General features: G+C 42.3%; 1 protein-coding gene across 1 annotated transcript in view; it reads left to right on the forward strand.

Moving 5' to 3' along the window:
* The window catches only part of IZUMO1 (izumo sperm-oocyte fusion 1), an 88,944-nt gene that overhangs the window by 43,948 nt on the left and 23,247 nt on the right, over positions 1-21,749 (forward strand). The window contains exons 6-8 of the mRNA XM_088444475.1: positions 2,836-2,919; positions 8,442-8,492; positions 12,870-12,944. Coding sequence (XP_088300601.1) covers positions 2,836-2,919; positions 8,442-8,492; positions 12,870-12,944 — 210 coding nt within the window. The remainder of the gene's footprint in view (positions 1-2,835; positions 2,920-8,441; positions 8,493-12,869; positions 12,945-21,749) is intronic.

Raw genomic sequence — 21,749 nt, forward strand, 5'->3', positions numbered from 1 at the left:
TTGCATCATAATGCAATGGCCAAATGAACTCTGGCATAGGAGAAATGGCACAATCAGATGCAAGAGAGTGGGACAGCTCCAGTTATGTCTGTTTCTAACATATCCCATAGCCCAAATAATTCCAGCACCACTTTTTTCAGAATGTCAGGCTCATTGCCGGCTGGGCTCTCTGGGCCTGATTCAGCAAGGATCACAACTGCGATTACTCCAGCAATCGGCCGATTGTTGCCTTCTGTGCATGCATCGCAGTGCGTGTGCGCGAACACTCCGCTGAGATCGGGACTGTGATCGCAGTGACTACGCAGACCCATCGCAAAGTGATTGACAGGAATGCTATTTGGGGGTGGTGACGGGGTAGTGGTTGGCGAAACGCAGGTGTGCCAGTGTGTTTGAACGCCGTTACAGGGGCTTGCATAAATTAGCCACTACGATGGTATATGCAGCTTGGGCTTTCACTGCGTGTGATGCGGTTAGCAATTCCTGAGCAAGGTCAGACCTTGTGCAAGTGTGCGTGAGGCTCCGATGGTACTCGATGTTACCGATGTTTTCACAGTCTTGCAAGGTATTACGGATGTGTGTAAGTTAAGGTGGGTGTCCTTATGTTGTCCTGCATTAGTGATCACTGGATTAGCATATCTTTGCAGTGAGAGTGCGTGCGTAATCGCAGCCACGATCGCAGTTGCAATCCGTACTGAATCAGGCCCCCTGTGAGGTCACAATGCATACATTACTTTGCATTTAGATTTCCACATTGTCTCTAGTAGATTGCCATGTATTACCTTGTTATATCTCATACAGACCTACATGAAGGGGAACATTCTATTCTGAGTCCAATCCAAGTCATGGCTAATACAGTAAGTGAAATATAAGTGCACACCTCATCACATTGTTTACCCAGGTCATCCACTAATTAATTACATGTGGATCACACTGAGGGCCTGATTCAGAGGTGGTCTACTGGCCCTCTCCAAGTAACCACCCAGAAAAGCCCATCACTTTCCCGCCCCATATCTGATACCATCTGCCCCACTTGCAATGTTGCGTGTACACTCAGTGTAACTCATTCATCGTAGGTTTTCCAGATTTTCCGTGCATGAGCGGTTGCAAATAATCGCTTATCTACTTGCATTGCATGCTCCTCTGAGTCAGGCCCCGAGTACTGTCACAGATATTACAGCTCAGAGACTGCTACTGTATAAATGCAGGGTAGGATTCCAGTTGCTGGTAGCCGAGGGGTTAAACAGAGCTGGAATCAAAGTCAGGGATCTTTTTGCTGGACACCAAAGCTAAAGGGTTAATAAATATATTTTTAAGTGTTTTCACTCTCTCCTGCCACCGGCATCTTGCTTGAGCAAATACTACTTCTCTTTTTCCCTGCCATGAATCTGCCTCTTGGTTTAGCTTTCTGATGGTCTTCAGAGTCCAATGCAGGAGGAGTTATTGTCAGGTGCACTGAAGCATGAGCTATAGTAAGTGGGATAAAAAAGACACATGCTAGACTGGAGCTCTGACTATATCTGTCTGCGGACTCCGCACACATGCAGTGGAAGGTCTACCCAGTTCTCTCTGCTATGGGCAAGAATTCAGCATGTTCATGAATTCATCATATAACTTTTTTCCCGTTTCAGGAAGTTCTCCTTATTTCCCACACTGCAGAACCCAATTAGCCCTATTACGTCCTCTGACATGTCTAACATGTTTTATGACATTTTCTTCCATTTTGAAGTCCCAGTATGTTACATAAACACCAAAGGCCGAAACCCTGGTAAAGTGGTCAAATAGTTTCTCTTTCCTTAATCTCCATAGTAAAGTTTCTAACAAATTTCCAGTAGTCCTCACCCTTTGCTTCTCATGATCAATTAGTCAATATACTGTAGGAAGACTGTTTACCTTCATACCTATGGTATTTTATCAAGAAGTTCTATTAAATGTCCTGAACACTGTACTATTGATACAGTTCTCAACAAATGTCAGGAATTCCTATTGACTTCAAGTTCTATGATGCCAATAAGAAATGCCCAACATTCCATTAAGTCCTTTTCCCTTAATGAAGCGCCTTTTAGGTTCCAAAAAGTTGTATCTTTGTAAAAAGTACATTTTGAAGTCCTGTCTACTTATCCACAAATGTAATTAATCAGTGGATGACCTGGGTACACAAATTGATGAGGTGTACACTTATATTTCACTTACAGATCTGTCCTTATACACTCTTACACTCTGTGTAAGGACAACTGGAGGTTTGAGTTAACCCAATGTAATCGAACCTCAAGGTCTTTGTGTGCTTTGTAGCAGAGCAGTAACTAGACATTTTGGTGCCCTGTGTGAGAGAGAGCATTGGTGCCCCCCCCCCCCTCCCCCCAACCTCAACTGACTACCTAGAAAAAAATCACTAGCAAAAATGCCATCTACTTTTTCTTCTGGGATACTTTCTCATGAGAATTGGCCTCTGCTTCCCTCTTGTTTTTGATTGGCCACCGGTCCACGATTGTTTTAAGGCCGGTGACATATATATACTGTGGCTCCAGACCCGATACTCTTGAGAGGGCGGAATGAATTGCAGGGGCAAGGCTGCTGGCATGTGTCATGTCAGACTGTGGTGGGTGGCCTCCGCCCTCGGGACAGTGGCGCTCTGTGCAGTGACACCGGCCGCACCACCCTAGCTACAGCCCTGCTTTGTAGACCATGCAGAAATAATCATGCAAAAATTATTTTACAATGCTCATTGAAAGGGTTTATTAAATGAGACCCTGTGAAAGGATAACATAATATTTTTTCCATTTAATATGTTATACATTGTACAATATCTTGATATAATCTATATATTTTTTCTCTTAGGTATAATGATGCAAAAATTTACTGAATGCCACAGTTGCGAAGAAGAGAAACTGGTCTGTGTAGGAGGTCCATCAATGCTCCCAGGTATAACATGAGGAATGTACAGTATCACTGTGATACAAAATATCCACATGGTCTGAAGGTTCACATTCTCCATGTCAACATTACCAAAATTTCGACATTGTGAAGGTCGACAAGCAGCATGTAGACCATGCGGTTTTATATAGACATCTTAACTATCCCTAACGACAGCCTACCCCCAAACTTAACCCTAACATTGGCTAAAATCAGCTGTCGACACAATATTGGCATTCAGATCATGTCAACATTCTGAATGTTGACATGATGAACATATAGGTTTGTGTGTGTCTCTCCGGAGCTGGATATGACGTATATTTTCTCTAAGAAATAGTAGCAGAAATTAGTTAGACCAGCAATGATTGTGCTGTAGTTGTGGTCAGAATTATTCCCATAGAGTGGAGATCGAATCTCTCACTCATGTGATAATGAAATATCAATGCATAGTAAAGATCAGCCAATTGGATATTGAAATAATGAATTTTATTGAACCAAATAATAGAAGCACATACTGTATGTCTGGGGTGTTCATTCCTTCACTCCCAGAAACCTCTCTTTAACCCCTTGGGACTTTTTGGGGAAGTCCCTTATTCTCCCAGGCTGCAGGAGACTACACCTAACCCTTTTTAATGTATTAATTGTATTATTGTGTTTGGTATTATTCGGGTGGCGCCAGTCAGAACATCTGCCTCTATGGTGAATGTATACCCTCATCCTGTTAATTTCCTATTGTGCTTTATTTAAAAAAAAATACTAATAAATTATAGAATTAAAAATCATTTATAAATTTGCAATGTTAATGAAAATCAGTAGGTATAGTCACTTAGGTGTCCCGTTATAAATATGGTATTATGGCATTGCAGCAATTACTTATCAGCAATTATACATAATGCATTTTAATTCCCCATTACCTAAGCTGTTCGTATCCTCACAAAATTTTAATTTGCTGTATTTGACCATTTGTTTTTGACAGGATGCTTTTCATTACACAGAAAAATTGTATTTGCTTTTGTTCCGTATGTTTTATTCATTTATTTTTTTGTGGTCTATTCCCATTTGCACATTTCCCCCACATTTGTTATGTCTTGAATGCACAAAACTTATTTCTACAAAAACATACATACAGTAAATGGGGAGATTTATTAAAGCTAGAGAGATAAAGTACCAACCTATCAGCTTCTAACTGTCATTTTTCAAACACAGCCTGTAACATGACAGAAGCCGATTGGTTAGTACTTTATCTCTCTCCCAGCATTAATAAATCTCCCCCATAATCTGAAAATAAACTGAATTCCACTGTTCATGTTGCATTTCTAAGGACTCATATAGCCTTGAACTCATAGCCAGCTTTTAAGAGCAAAATTTTGCTTTGTTTTTTAATGCGTAAATATGACATATGACTCTCATATAGCGGCACTCAAAGGTCACTATTAAAACATATATTTTACTGGTTACTATGAAAATATGGTTCAACACAAAAAAAATAAACATTACTCACACAAAAAAGGGACAAATAAAATCTTTAAGGTTATAGGGTCTGATCAGAGGTGTACGCTAAATTAGCTAATGCCACTGCAGCTGAGAGTTTGTATGGAACTACTGTGCGAAATTATGCAAATGTCGCAGACGCTTTGGAATGCATTAAGACGCCCACCTGCGGCTTTGCAAATCTATGCATCTGCATCCAAAGATGCAGCATGCGTCGCAGATCCTTTGATATCGGCCTCCTGAGCAGGGCCGTCGCTAGGCTGGGCTGCGCCCAGCGCCGTATTCAGTTGCTGCCACTTCCCTCCTCCGCTCCCTCCCCCTGAGCTTAAATATTTCCTCTACCACTGGGAGGGTGGTGGGCATTTCCTGCGCCCTCCAGATACAGTGGCGCTCCGGGCGACGGACCGGCTTGCCTGTGCCTGGAGCCGCTACTGCTCCTGAGTAACCCTATGGTCACATAGATTAGCCTCATGTACTGAGATGCCTGAGCCATGTTTGCTGCATATGGGCAGAAAAGGGTGAACTATTTACCACAATAGTAGATAAGGAGACCAATAATACCATCAAAATAAAAACGTACACTGGCGGCAAGTGTAACGTCATGTCACATGACCTCCTCCAGCGCACAAACCCTAAAACACCTATTGACTGTTCTCACACTGTGAATCTAATTGCTTTCAGTGAGCTGTGTATGCACTCACAGTGGCTAATTTATGCATGCCCATGAAACAGACAGACAAAGTAATTGCAGAGTCAAAATGCATGATAACATTGGGCATCATTGCTCCAGTGGTAGAAACCACCCTGTGGGTGTCAGCTATGGTTGCTGCAGTAAAAAAAAAGATGGTTCAGTTCGCATCTTCATTGACCCTGTGCTTTTCAACAATGCTTTGATGAGGCCAATAACATCCCTTCAGAACTGGGGAGCAAGTAACAGCAGATAAGCTGAATGCAAAGATATTTACCACTCTGGATGCCAAATGTGGATTCTGGCAGAGCACATTGGACAAGGAATCATCCATGCTCACCATGTTCATGACAACTGTGAGCAGGTATGCCTTCCTCCAAATGCCCTATGGCATATGCACTGGCACTAAAGTATTCCAATGTTGCATGGACCATCTCTTCAAGGGTAACTCTTGTGATATCATTGTGGATGACTTCCTAGTTTGGGGCAGCGCCATAGAAGAATATGACATGGTCCTCCAAAGAAACTGTGAAATCAACATGCAGCAAAATCTTAATAAGTGTTGTTTCAGAATAAATGAGGTCCCATCTATGTACTATGTAAGGCGCTGCGGAACACTTGTGGCGCCATATAAATAAAGGATAATAATAATAATAATCTGTTGCCCACCAACTTCAGTGGGTGTTAAACTGAATCCTACCACAACACAGGCTATCCAGCACATGCCTACCCTCTCAGATAAGTTGAGTCTGTAGCATTTTATAGGTACGACCAACTACCTTTCTAAATATTTGTCACACTACACTGAGGTCACAGCCTGGATCCGATGTTGAATAATGTTGGTTGGACTGCCATGCTGCTGCTATTTCTCACCTCCAAATTATGCTCACTTCCAGCCCTGTTATCCAAATTTTTAATTTAAATGTTACTGTTGTGATCTCTGTTGATGCCTCCCAACATGGTCTTGGTACTATCTGCCATAACAAACTCATCGGTTTTGCTTTCAGGGCCCTCGCTTTACACTCAAATTGAAAAGGAACTGTTGGCTCTAGTCTTTTGCATGAGTTCATTTATGGATGTCCGGTGGTGGTTGAGGCAGACCACCAACCCCTGTTCACCATTCTTGGCAAACACCTGCATACTGCCTCTGCATAAATTCCAACGTTTCATGCTCAAGCTCCAAATGTACCCTCTGGATGTGATATACACACATGGCAAAGACCTTCATGTTGCTGATGCCTTATAACATGCTCAGTTTCCTTACTCAGGTGTCCCTGATGCTGATGTTATGGAGTTGGATGTCCTCTCATCCAGGCCCATGGAGAAGCTCTGTGATTCCACACTAAGGGATAACCTCTGCCAATGGTTGTCTCATGTTGTCCTGTATGGCTGGCATTCTTCCTCCAAGGAACTGCCTCATAACCTCAAGTCTATCTTTGTCTTCTGCAATGATATGACCCTCTCAGATAACATCCTCTTGCATGGTCAGCATTTAGTGATACCTCATGCCCTTCATTTCTTCTATGCTCAGCAGTCCCACCAGGGGCACCCAGGGTGTGAGGTTACCATATGGTGGGCTAAGGATGCCCTGTTTTAGCCTTCTATGGCTGCTGACATTGAGCAGGTTGTCTATACTTGCCCCCCACCCCTGAATGCTTTAGGGGGTCCATCATGCCAAGGAACCACTCACTTGTCATGAGATTCTTGACCTCCCTTGGTCCATGGTTTCTGCAGAACTCTTTGAATGGAGGGGGAAAGAGCACCTTGTGTTTGTGGATTCATTTTCCAGTTGGTTCGAGATAGATAGAAACTGACAAGTGCCACAGTCTACAACCAAATGGAAAGACACTTTTCTGCACATGGCATACCACACAAGCTACTTACTGACAATGTCATGCAGTTCATGAGTGGTGACTTCCAGACATTCACCAGTGAATGGGAGATCTCACATCACCAGCAGTCCTTGCTATCCTCAGTCCAAAGAACTAGCAGAAAGAGCAGTATGTTCTGCAAAGCACCTGCTAGATAAATGTTATAAGGATGGCTCTGATGTGCCGGGACTGTGCAGAGATCTACCAACAGGCCCAACACCAATATGGTGAATCTGACGGTACCTTGTATGAGTAACAGCCCACCTCCTAGGGGTATGTGAACCAAAACCTTCACCTCATCTGACACTGACTGAGAGTGCCAGAACACCAATCATCATGGACTATTAATCCCATGAAGAAACACCTATTGGTGTGCAGGGCAGTCCCATGCCCTTGCCCAATAGTGAGCCAATTCGGACACCGGCCTTACTATTAGCCCCTTTCTTTGTCACTAAATCTGGGAGGACTTCAAGGCCTAATTCAAAATTCTAGGACTATGTTACTTAATCTCCCAGTGTCCAGTTTATGTTTATTTTTTGTTGCACACATTACCTGCATCCAACATCTGTTACACTGTCTTACACCCAGACACGTTTGTTGTTTTTGTTATGTTTGAAAAGGAGGATGTACAAATATGCTGCATTGCTTTAATGTGGATGGCAGAAGTTGCATCACTGCCATCCACTTGTTATTCAGGAAGTCTGCAGCTATTGCTCAGCATGACTGCAGCTCTCCAGAGTCCTGTGGTGATTTGTACACAATCCACTTTATAGTTACCACTTCAGCAAAGAATCCCATTTAGCTAGCACCAGCAAACACTACTATAAAGCCTTTATAATTGAAGTGGAGCAGATTAAACCTTTTTATTCCTGTTTTCAAAACAAGATTTGTGTTTTGATTCTCCATATGAACTCCCTGGAGCACATCTCATCTTTATTTTTTTTATAATAATTTTTATTGCGTTGTACAAACATTTGTCCAATAAACAGAATAATCACAATAGTCATTATTGTTACAGAGAAAAATGTTCTTGACAAGGATTAAGAGGACGTTAGCTGAACACTGTAATTTTGATAAACGGTGCCTTGGACAATTTTTGCACATGTCATCTTTCAATCCTTCATGACCCAACTCTTCATGAGATCTACTCAATAGGTTCCTAATTCGCAAATGCTAACCTCAATCGTTATGTCCCACATGTATTACTTCCACTTTTAGATTGTAATGGTGTCACAGACTGGTCCCCGTTTACCCTATGTGCCGGTTGTAAGTATAAGAAAGATAAGATGTATATATGTCTGCTACTGTTCATATTTCTGCCAATTGTACAGCACCGTGGTATATAACTATATTTAGCACTTTATACATGAAGTATAATGATATAGAATGGCAGTGACAATAGATTATCTGTATTGGTAATATCAGTTTAGAGGTTAGACTATTGTAAATAATGCAAGTTCATATTCTTTTCTCTTTCACAGATTGGTTTGATAAATGCGGCTGTTATTGTACTTCTGAAAAATCGTGTCAGGGTAAGATACCAGCTCTTGTATACTTGTATAAACAAAACAATACAAGCCACAAAAAGACTCATTCTAATCAATTTTATATATTATATAAGCTGCCACATTATCAGCTGACAAAGGAAAAGACACTGAAGCCCCAACTTTATCTCACAACACGCAAAACAAATATCAACATAAAATTATTCCTGCCCATGATCCACCCAAACCCCATGCTGAACCCCTTCAAAATGTTGCCCACAAAGTTCTGGTCACGCCGCCAGCCATGAATCCTTTCCCATTGTGAGGTATGGCTGTGGGACTTGCATTTACATTAGGGTTATGTAAGGGCTGGCATTAAGACTGCTATTTTATTTGAAAAAGGAGTTTGTGTCACATTAGTCAGGCAACTTTATAGGATGACTTGGTGCTGATATAACAGTTCTGTTAAGACTATGGGGTCATTACTACAAAATCTAATGGAATAGAAAGCAAACAAATAATTCAAATTGTTTACAACATATCTAGCTCCATGTATTTTGTTACCTATTTTCTATGTTGCTAAAATAACTATCTTGAGTCTTTAAAATTAGGTGACTTTCAAAGAATTGAAAAATAAAATCAAAAGAATGAATGCAGAATAAGATTAGAATATAAACGCTCCATCTCCTCTCTACTGTATAGCCTGAGTATTTATGCAGTAGCTTGCCATCAGTTTATTTGCAAAAGGTCATAACACAACACTCACTTCTAATTGAATCACTCCCTCTAAGTTACATGCTACAAAAGATTTACAAATAAAAAATAATTTTAACATTTTTAAACTAGCTATTTTTTTTATTATGTTTTGTCACAATTAATATAAAATATTATAAAGAATTATCATATCAACCAAAGCAAATAAGATATTTATCGGATTATAAAATGGACATGTATAACAGATAAGTAAGGGATGTAGTCATTATAAATTTTATTCCAATTATTTAAATCACCACTACTGTATTCTTTATTTTAGAAAAATTAGACATTTAAAAGACAGATAATTATGGAAGGAAGTTCAAATAAATTTTAGTCCTATACAGGTTGAGTCTCCCATAGCCAAATATTCTGAAATATGGAATATTCCAAAATACAGAATTTTTTTAGCTTGACTGAGATAATGAAACTTTTGATTTTGATGGATCAATGTACACAAACTTTGTTTAAGGCACAAAACTCTTAAGAATATTGTATAAAATTACCTTCAGGCTTTGTGTATAAGGTCTATAAGAAACTTAAATTAATTTTATGTATGCACACAAACTTTGTTTGAGCCACAAAATAATTGAAAATATTGTATAAAATTACCTGCAGGCTGTGTGTATAAGGTGTTTATAAAACATAAATGCACTCTGTGTTTAGATTTGGGTCCCATTCCCAAGACATTTCATTATGGTATGCAAATATTCTAAAATACAGAATATTCCGATATCCAAAATAACCCTCGTCTCAAGCATTTTGGATATGGGAGACTCCACCTATAATATCAAACAGAGAAGTGGTATTTGTGAAAATATAAAAAAATAGGAGTTTAAAAAAAAGACAATTTTCAGGGGCATTTGCTAGAACCTAATCTAAAATAAAAAAATAGTATGAATAATATCAAAAGAAAAACCAAGTTGATACAATGTTTCTAACAGCTACTGTACATGTTTGTAGCAAGTCTGTTCAGATGAATTGTGGTTCATGTTTTAATATACAGTAGGTTTTTATGATACTAACATTTACTACAATAGACAGTCTGATGTTATGCTAACAATTATGTGCATTTTTTATGTTAATAAATTACTTTATATTGGTAATTCTACTCATCTTGTGTTCTTATAGGTTGTGTCAGCGCAGCAATCTTTTTTTGTTGTTATTTACTTGATAACAGCTGCAGACAGACCATAACAAATCTCACTACAATATATCACTATTCCAATATGTGTCATGTAAATGACACCTGCAAAGCTATACACTGTAATATAGCTAGTAAAGACAGGTATTATGCTATAGGATCTGTAAAAACTGTCAGGGAAATTATAAAATTGTACTGTTTACAAATGTAACACTGCACATCTTTGTGAGTGTAGCCGTGTAGGAGACATACAGTCATTATAAGAGGATTCTACTTTCATACTACCAGAGGAATGATTGTAAAACAGGACATGTGGGACAATTATATAGTTATGGCCATGTAATGGTGGCTGTTGCATTATGATTGGCTTATTGTTAATTTTTTAATGTTTGTGTTTGATGGCACCTGTTATTTACCGACCCACAGTTTTGCCATGGGGCCCAAGTTTACTCCAGGTTTTGCCAATCTATATATGGGTTAATTTGAAAATGAGTAAGTATGGAATGGACCCTTCTCCAATGGCAGATACTTAGAATTTTTTTTTATTTGGGTAGGTGATATACAATCAGTTACACTTTTTTTAGAGCGCCTAAATTCTAATAATTATTGTTTTATATCCAATAGCACTTGGCATCCTACTGTAATTGATTTTATGACTATTGCCCTCAGAATTCAAAATAATATTGTTAAAAAAACCTTTTGTAGAGTCCAATGGATTGTTGAACTATACCAACAACCATGATGGTCCTTGGAAATTTTGTATACCAAAGGATCAATTTATTAGGATCAAAATACATTTCTCAAATGAAAGGTACTTCTCAGATCAAGCTACTAATATTCTGGAATCAGAAAAGGCTATCAAAAAACCATCTTACAGAAAGCCCTTTTACAATCAAACTGCGCCTATTATAAGCTCCTCCTGAATCAGTTAAACCTTCTTATTTCATACACATTTAGAACAGGAAGCAAGGAGTTGTCCTGATTCCTTGCAATACAGACAGATTATTCCTGAACAAAGATATACAGTAACCTTCCTATTTGCATGGGCTCTTCAGGCAATGTTAGAGGAACAGGAAAGCAAGGAACAATTTTATAGGTGGTTCCTAGTTCAACTGTTTGTCAAAGAGATTTTTTGGCTACCTAGTTGTCCCCAAAAAATCGCATGTTATTGGGGTGTGCAATTTGTAGTCAAGTTTTGGAGGGCATTATGTAAGAATCTTAAGATTCCTCAAAATGTTTTCACAGCCTACCATCCTCAGTCCAATGGGCAGACCCAGTGCATCAACCAAGATCTAGAATCCTTTCTAAGGATGTACATTTCAGCCATTCAAATTGATTGGGTGGATCTGCTTCCCTGGGCCATGTTTGCCCATAACCATTATTATACTGCATCCAAAATGAACCAATAAAAAAGAGTTTCTGGAAAATGCCCAACTCATTCTCATCTATCCTCATCACCAAGTATTGATGTGCTTACTGCAGAAACAGTTTGAGAGTTTTACAGAAATTTGGAATACAGTTAGGTAGAATCTCTAATAAGCCTCCAAAAAGTATAATTTTTTTGCAGATTTTTTTAAGTTGGCCCCTAGATACATTGGACCCTATAAGATTATTTTGATCATCAATCCCATGGATTACCAGCTTCAACTTCCTCCAACACATCTGGTACCCAATACCTTCCATATAGCAAACCATACATTTTAAACTGCCTCTCTAAACCTGTTCAGAATTCTTCAGGAATCCAGAACTAAGAATATGAAGAGTTTGATATCCTACAAATCATGAATTCCAGTGTCTCATTAAAAATTAGAGTTTCTCATCAATTGAAAGAGATTTGGCCCAGAGGAGCGATCCACGATCAATGCATTTAAATTCAATACTCCTATACTGTTGAAGAGATTCCATCTTCTCTTTGGGTGTCCAGACCCCACCCTTAAAAGGGAGGTACTGTCACACTGCTCTGTGAGTTTCTCTTAGCTGGGGTTTGATGACCAGCTGCTGATGTGTCTCGATCTCTGGGTTCCTCTGGCATCCATCTGTGCTCTGGGTGCAGGCACCTTGGTGTATTTTGATTTGGTCTCTTCCTCTTGGTGCCATACTTATTTTGATTTGGACTCTTCCTCTTGGTGCCACAATCTTGGTGTGGCCCATGCTGATTAATATTTTGTCTCAACCACTGAGCGTAAGTACTCTAACCCTACCCCTAAACCTAACCGTACCCCCTGCAGCCTAAACCTAACCCACCCCCCCCCCCGCAGGCTAACCGTAAACCTAACCCTAATACCTACCATCACGATGGCAGCGGTCAGGATCTTGGAGCCAGGATTCTAACTGTTGTTGGGATTCCAGCCATGGCATTCTGAGTGCTGGCATCCTGACCATCAGGATGCCAACTTCATCCCATTTACACAAAACATCAAATTAAACCTGTTGAAACGTAGACTAACTATTGTATGTTGTCCAAAATCAAAACCTCACTGTGGGAAAATAATTCCTTCTTGAAAAATTTAAGTTTTTCTGTTTTTCAGATTTGCAAACCGGCGAAAGTTGTAGACCCTGTGAAAACTCTGATCATTACTTTAATTCAGCCTTATTATGTGGAGGTAAGATTCAGGAAAATAGTATAAAATTACAAACTTAGTAACCATCTTCAATAATTGTAAGGCATGAATATAATGCATTCTTAAAGGGTGATTTTGACTAAATGTAGGTTTTCTAATGATGCTTTTAGTGCTTTAAAATGTGGCATCCGAAATTTTGCTTCTGTAAATATACAGTATAAGCTTATATGTTTATAGCAATCCCCTGGAATGTTTATTCCTTGGATTATATCAGTTCAGGCACCTTGGGTTGACATTCTTGTGGTGAGTGCCCCTCTCTCTCTCTCTCTCTCTCTCTTCTATCTCTCTCTCTTCCATATCTGCTTAGGTGCCTTTCCAAAATGTATATACCCGCAAAGTGGACAGCACTCTAAGACTAGCAGCATAAAAAACAATCCAGACACAGGTCTGTATGAGTCAACATTTCAGGGCAGACTCCCTTTTATCAAGACTTGATAAAAGGAAATCTTCCCTGAAACGTTGGCTCATACAGACCTGTGCTTAGATTGTTTTTTATGCTGCTAGTCTTACCCTGCCGTCCACTTTGCGGAGAGATATATATATATATATATATATATTCTGTATATTATATTAAAATATATATATATATATATATATATATTAGGGGTGAGCGGGTTCGGATTTCTGAAATCCGAACCCCCCCGAGCCCCCCCGATCCGAGTCCGATCCGAGTCAGGCTCGACTTTTCCCGCCTGACTCGGATCTGACATCGAGGCAAAACGTCATCATCCCGCCTTCCGAGTCTCGCGGGTTTTGGATCCTATATAAGGTACCCGCGTCGGCGCCATTTTCTCACTCGGCTGTGGACAGTGAAGAGGGAGGGTGGGAGTTAGTGCTGTGTAGTGTAGTGTAGTGTAGTGCTGCTGTTGTCCACTACTTCAAAGTCCATAGGGGCTGGCTGTGTTGTGCTGTGCTGCTGTTGTTAATAGGGGCTGTGTCCACTACTTCAAAGTCCATAGGGGCTGGCTGGACTGTGTTGTGCAGTCAGTTCCAAAGTCCTGTGCAGTGTCCCAGTCCTAAAGGGGTGCTGTAGTGTTGTCCAGGGGGTGCTCTGTCCATCAGGGGTGCTCCCCCCAAGTGCTAAAAAAATAATATATTTTCTGTGTTTGTGAATTGTGTGCGCAGTAGCCGCACGTGCATCAACAAAGTAGTGCCAAGCGTGCGCCTGTGTCATAAGTAAAGGGCCGGCTGGCTTGACCGTTAAGGGTGCTGTAACCCCCGAAAGTACACTCCAGTCCAAACCAAAAAAAAAATTATTTTCTGTGTTTGTGAATTGTGTGCGCAGTAGCCGCACGTGCATCAACAAAGTAGTGCCAAGCGTGCGCCTGTGTCATAAGTAAAGGGCCGGCTGGCTTGACCGTTAAGGGTGCTGTAACCCCCGAAAGTACACTCCAGTCCAAACCTAAAAAAAAATTATTTTCTGTGTTTGTGAATTGTGTGCGCAGTAGCCGCACGTGCATCAACAAAGTAGTGCCAAGCGTGCGCCTGTGTCATAAGTAAAGGGCCGGCTGGCTTGACCGTTAAAGGGTGCTGTAACCCCCGAAAGTACACTCCAGTCCAAACCAAAAAAAAATTATTTTCTGTGTTTGTGAATTGTGTGCGCAGTAGCCGCACGTGCATCAACAAAGTAGTGCCAAGCGTGCGCCTGTGTCATAAGTAAAGGGCCGGCTGGCTTGACCGTTAAGGGTGCTGTAACTCCCGAAAGTACACTCCAGTCCAAACCAAAAAAAAAATTATTTTCTGTGTTTGTGAATTGTGTGCGCAGTAGCCGCACGTGCATCAACAAAGTAGTGCCAAGCGTGCGCCTGTGTCATAAGTAAAGGGCCGGCTGGCTTGACCGTTAAGGGTGCTGTAACCCCCGAAAGTACACTCCAGTCCAAACCAAAAAAAAAATTATTTTCTGTGTTTGTGAATTGTGTGCGCAGTAGCCGCACGTGCATCAACAAAGTAGTGCCAAGCGTGCGCCTGTGTCATAAGTAAAGGGCCGGCTGGCTTGACCGTTAAGGGTGCTGTAACCCCCGAAAGTACACTCCAGTCCAAACCTAAAAAAAAATTATTTTCTGTGTTTGTGAATTGTGTGCGCAGTAGCCGCACGTGCATCAACAAAGTAGTGCCAAGCGTGCGCCTGTGTCATAAGTAAAGGGCCGGCTGGCTTGACCGTTAAAGGGTGCTGTAACCCCCGAAAGTACACTCCAGTCCAAACCAAAAAAAAATTATTTTCTGTGTTTGTGAATTGTGTGCGCAGTAGCCGCACGTGCATCAACAAAGTAGTGCCAAGCGTGCGCCTGTGTCATAAGTAAAGGGCCGGCTGGCTTGACCGTTAAAGGGTGCTGTAACCCCCAAAGTACACTCCAGTCCAAACCAAAAAAAAATTTATTTTCTGTGTTTAGCCGCACGTATATATCAAATCGATATAACATAAATGGAGGACCAAACTTTCTCCGATAAAAATAAAATAGAGAAAGATCAAGAACCACTTCCTCCTAGTGCTGAAGCTGCTGCCACTAGTCATGACATAGACGATAACATGCCATCAACGTCGTCTGCCAAGGCCGATGCCCAATGTCATAGTAGAGGGCACATACAATCCCAAATGGCAAAGTTCAGGAAAATGACCTTGAAAAAGACATTTAAATCAGCTGAAGAGAAACGTAAACTTGCCAATATGCCATTTACGACACGGAGTGGCAAGGAACGGCTAAGGTCGATCCCTAGTATGTTCATGACTAGTGGTTCAGCTTCACATGACGATGGAAGCACTCCTCCCACTAAAAAAATCAAAAGAGTTAAGCTGGCAAAAGCACAGCGAAGAACTGTGCTTTCTAAGAAGATATCACAAATCCCCAAAGAGAGTCCAAGTGTGGTGGTGGTTGCGATGCCTGACCTTCCCAGCACTGGACGGGAAGAGGTGGCTCTTTCCACCATTTGCACGCCCCCTGCAAGTGCTGAAAGGAGCACCCACAGTCCACTTGCTGATATGCAAATTGAAGATGTCACTGTTGAAGTACAACAGGATGAGGATACTGGTGTAGCTGGCGCTGAGGAGGAAGTTGGCGAGGAGGATTCTGATGGTGATGTGGTTTGTTTAAATCAGGCTCCGGGGGAGACAGTTGTTGTCCGTGGGATGAAAAAGCCCATCACGGTCATGCCTGGGCAGAAGACCAAACATTCCACCTCTTTGGTCTGGCAATATTTCTATCCAAATCCGGACAACAACTGTCTTGCCATATGTACCATATGTAAAGGTGAAATAAGTAGGGGTAGGGACGTCAACCACCTAGGAACATCCTCCCTTATACGGCACCTGCAGCGCGTTCATAAAAAGTTACTGTCAAGTTCAGAAACTTTGGCTCAGACCGTAAGCAGTCCAGGGACACCTAAATCCCGTTGTCCTGTTGTATCCAAGCGCCTGCAAACCACACCGTCAACTCCCTCCTCGTCAATTTCCTCCTTAGTCAGGATCGGAAGTAGTCCTGCAGGCCATATCACTGGCATGACTGACTCTCCTATCCGGGATTCCTCCGGAGGATCCTGCATTGCTACGCCTACTGCTGCCGCTGCTGCTGTTGCTGCTGCTGCTGGGAGTCGTTCATCATCCCAGAGAGGAAGTAGGAACACCACTACTTTTACTAAACAATTGACCCTCCAACAGTCCTTAGCGAGGAGGATGAAGTACGACAGCAGTCATCCTGAAGCAAAACGTATAACTGAGGCCTTGACTGCTATGTTGGTGTTAGACGTGCGTCCGGTATCCGCCATTAGTGCAGTGGGATTTAGACAATTGATGGAGGTAGTGTGTCCCCGGTTCCAAATCCCGTCTAGATTCCACTTCACTAGGCAGGCGATACCGAGACTGTACAGAAACGTCAGAAAAAGTGTCCTCAGTGTCCTGAAAAATGCCGTTGTACACAATGTCCACTTAACCACGGACATGTGGACAAGTGGAACAGGGCAGACTAAGGACTATATGACTGTGACAGCCCACTGGGTAGATGTATCACCTTACGCAGCAACAGCAGCAGCGTCACCAGTAGCAGCATCTCAGAAACGCCAGCTCGTTACAAGGCAGGCTACGCTGTGTATCACCGGTTTCAGTAAGAGGCACACCGCCGACAACCTCTTAGAGAAACTGAGGGAAATCATCGCCCAGTGGCTTACCCCACTTAGACTCTCCTGGGGATTTGTGATATCTGACAACGCCACCAATATTGTGCGGGCATTACATCTGGGCAAATTCCAGCACGTCCCATGTTTTGCTCACACAATAAACTTGGTGGTGCAGAATTTTCTGAAAAGCGACAGGGGCGTGCAGGAGACGCTTTGGGTGGCCCGAAAAATTTCTGGCCACTTTCGCCATTCAGCGACTGCGTGCCGAAGACTGGAGCGCCAGCAAACACTCTTGAACCTGCCCCGCCATCACCTGAAGCAAGAGGTTGTGACGCGGTGGAACTCAACCCTCTATATGCTTCAGAGGATGGAGGAGCAGCAAAAGGCCATACAAGCCTATACATCCACCTATGACATAGGCAAAGGAGGGGGTATGCACCTGACTCAAGCGCAGTGGAGAATGATTTCCGTGTTGTGCAAGGTTCTTCAGCCCTTCGAACTTGCCACACGTGAAGTCAGTTCAGACACTGCCAGCTTGAGTCAGGTCATTCCCCTCATCAGGCTTTTGCAGAAGCAGCTGGAGAAAGTGAAGGAGGAGCTAAGACGGAGCGATTCCGCTCGGCATGTGGGACTTGTGGATGAAGCCCTTCATTCGCTTTGCCAGGATTCCAGGGTGGTCAATCTGTTGAAATCAGACCACTACATTTTGGCCACCGTGCTCGATCCTAGGTTTAAAGCCTATGTGGTGTCTCTCTTTCCGGCCGACACAAGCCTGCAGAGGTGCAAAGACCTGCTGGTGAACACACTGTCAGCTGAAGCGGAACGTGACACGTCAACGGCTCCTTCTTCATTTTCTCCCGCAACTGGGGCTGCCAGGAAAAAACTTAGGTATCCTAAGCAACCCGCTGGCGGTGATGCAGGGCAGGCAGGACCAAGTTTGGACATCTGGTCCGGACTGAAGGACCTGGCAACAATTTCTGACATGTCTACTGTCACTGCATATGATACTGTCACCATTGACAGAATGGTGGAGGATTACATCGGTGACAGCATCCAAGTAGGCATGTCAGACAGTCCATACCTGTACTGGCAGGAAAAAGAGGCAATTTGGAGGCCCCTGTACAAACTGGCTCTATTTTACCTGAGTTGCCCCCCCTCCAGTGTGTACTCCGAAAGAGTGTTTAGTGCAGCCGGGAACCTTGTCAGCGAAAGGCGTAGGAGGTTGCTTCCACAGAATGTGGAGAAGATGATGTTCATCAAAATGAATTATCAGCTCTTCCAGGGAGACCAGCCTCCAGAAGGTACAGAGGGACCTGTGGTGGTGGATTCAAGTGGGGACGAGTTAATACTTTGTGAGGATGAGGATGTACACACTGAAGAGGGTGAGGAATCGGTGGATGAGGAGGATGAGGATGACATCTTGCCTCCGTAGAGCCAGTTTGTGCAGGGACACATTAATTGCCAGCTTGTTTTGTGGGGGCCCAAACGAACCAATCATTTCAGCCACAGTTGTGTGGCAGACCCTGGCGCTGAAATGATTGATTTGTTAAAGTGTGCATGTCCTGTTTATACAACATAAGGGTGGGTGGGAGGGCCCAAGGACAATTCCATCTTGCACCTCTTTTTTTCTTTGCATTATGTACAGTTTGGGGCCTAGTTTTTCTAACTGCCATCCTGCCTGCCACTGCAGTGTCACTCCTAGATGGGTCACGTGTTTGTGCCGCCCACTCGTGTCGCTTAGCATAGTCATCCAGCTACCTCGGTGCAACCTTTTGGACATAAAAACACTATTGTGAGGTGTGAGGTGTTCAGAATAGACTGGAAATGAGTGGAAATTAAGGTTATTGAGGTTAATAATAGCATAGGAGCAGAAAAACCTACAAATTCTGTGATTTTAGCTGTTTTTATGCTTTTTTTCAAAAAAATACAGATCCAAAACACAAAACCCAGAACCCAAAACACGGAAGGGTGGTTTTGGCAAAACCAATCCAGATCCAAAACACGAAGAAAGATCCAGATCCAAAACCAAAACACAAAACACGAAAAGTGGCCGATGCACACCCCTAATATATATATATACATATACACAATGTAAATTCTGGACTCAGAGGATCATCAGTGTTTGCTTTTTACCGGGAGCCTTCCGTCTAGCAGCTCGTGCTGTGGAATAGATACATACAAGATAGCGACGGTACTCCTGTTTTGAAAAGAAGACTCAGAGCAATTTAACGTTAAGTCCAAATATTTTGCTCTGAGTCCTCTTTTGAAAACCAATATCTGTATGTATCAGGGGCGTATTAAGAGAGGAGGGGGCCCATGTGCAGTCTCCATCTGGGGCCCCCTCCTCTCTCTCAGAGTCTACTGCTCATGTACAGGTCACTGGGAAAATGGCGCTGCAACCATTTTCCTGGCGATTTCTTTACTGCGCATGCACAAATTGCGGAAAAATGGCACTGATAGCACCAACGTGTGACTCCAGAGAGGTAAGTATTAAAAATATGGATGAAGGGTGTGTGATGTAGGCCCCCCTGGACCCAGGCACACCTGCACCCATTATAGATACGTCCCTGGTACAGTATGTATCCATGGGATCTATTCATAAAGCACTGAAAAGTCCTATTTAGCTGGAAAACAGGGCTTTTCACTGCTTTCGGCAAATCATACAGGGGGTTACCGTGAAGAAGTTTCTTCTTTCTCTAGCGGCACCGCGCTTTGTGTATAAATTGCATCACCATACTTTTCTATGGTGAGTGCAATTCATAAAGGAACGGAAAGCTTAGCTTTCCGTTCCTCTGCTGCGTACAGACATCTATGGTTTGATTTCTTTGCATGTGTGGATTGCATGGGTTGTTGCTGACATTTCATGAAAATGTCATTACAATAGCCCCATTATATATATATTTACTGAGAAAAATGTTGATGTGTTTAATACTGATTTTACCCGCTGTATATATCAGCAGTGCCTACCCGTCATTACCAAGTAATTATTAATTTTATTCAATGACAAGGAGATTGCTTCTATTTTGACTCACCTGGCATGTGGAAAAAAAGGCAGGACGGAGTGAGAGAATTGCACAAATGTGGGATCACATGACCAGTAGAGCTGATAACTGCTGAGGGAGGTTGCTCCCATCTGGGCTCACCAGGCATGTAGAGGGCAATGATCGCACCCACCCTGAAAGCAATTTCATCCTACAGTCATGGCACCGGGGGATATGATGACTGAGATGGTGTTAGGGTGCTCTCATAGGGACATTTCTCAAGATTTTTGTCCCCGTCTGTATGTGGAGCATTGAGTAATGTGCTGGTCCTGTATAATAAATATAATAATAACATGCATAAAACCCACAGAACATGCATGGAACCTACATGTGTGTCCGTTGGAGGTGTCTGTGTATAGCCTATGTTACTCGGATTGCGGGGACATCTACTCTGAAAAACAGCTGTCCCCACGATTAGTAACACTGCTACAGAAGTAGCAGCGTCTCTTACCTGTCCCCGACCTGAGGTCACGCATGTGCAAAGGCCCCGGGGAGTCAGTGAGGAGGTGGCGGAGAAATCTGTCCGTATCCTTCTTTGCATCCCCAAAACTCCTTCCCATAGGAAGGAGCGGGGTAACGAGAACAAGCGTCATCTGAAGATGGCGCTTTTCCTCACAGACAAATAACAGGTGGTTCTCTCGGACTTCTGTTGATGAATGGTCCGTTAACTTAAATATGCGGAAAATAGCATTTCCGCACTGTTAAACTGTTAAAGGCCATTTAATAAATGGAAGAAAGACAAAACGATTGTGGGAGCGCTAGTTGATTGATAACTACAGTACACATAAAAATTAAAAAGATAATTTAAAACACATTTATTGTCTCTCTAACATTATATGCCTAAATAGTTTGAAAAAATATATATATAAATAGATGTACATCTAGTATAAATCAGCAAATATACTCAAATAAATACACAGCAAAGATTAATAAAAATTGATAAAAACGACAAAATATAAAAAAATGTGAATGTATGGGATACTGTGATATAAGTCCCTGAGTATGAAGGTATCAAAGATAGAACTGTAGAGTTCTCTAGACGAGAACTCTAGTTTAGAGTAGAACTGTACATAGATCATCCAACAATTGGAGACAGTAGCGACTTGATTTGGATCATAAATGTCTCACAGGTCTCATATGATGTGTAAAAAAAGGAGCTTGCACAACCAATTATTGAGAGGTTGTGCTAGCTTACTCACTGATTGAAGAAAAAAATCCTTCGGTATCTGGTGGTGGGGAGCAGTACACTGTGTATCAGTTGTGATATCCCGGCCGGGACTGAACCACCTTAGTGGATAGACAGGCAGTGCAGCTCGTGGTGATGCCGTAGTTTGTGGGTGGAGCGGCTGGGAAGAGAGTGTGCCGCTCTGGGAGTAAGCAGTGTCCCACTGAGTGGCAGAGTGCACTGGAGGTCACCTAAGTTCAGGTAAATATGCAGCCGTAGTGTAGAATCAGCATGTAGCTGTGCTGGATCATGCGTGTGGATAACGCCTCCGGAGATGGTCTCTCACTTGCCTGGCTGCCGTGGGATTGTGAAACAAAGTATTCTTGTTCATCAGATGGTAATAAGGAGCAACTAACGCGTTTCTCAGCTCTGGTATACTGGCCGTTTCCTCAGAGGTAAAAGCTCCCATTCTCA

Source organism: Taudactylus pleione, unplaced genomic scaffold (genome assembly GCF_031769625.1).
Source record: "Taudactylus pleione unplaced genomic scaffold, aTauple2 ptg000366l, whole genome shotgun sequence".
NCBI lineage: Eukaryota > Metazoa > Chordata > Amphibia > Anura > Myobatrachidae > Taudactylus > Taudactylus pleione.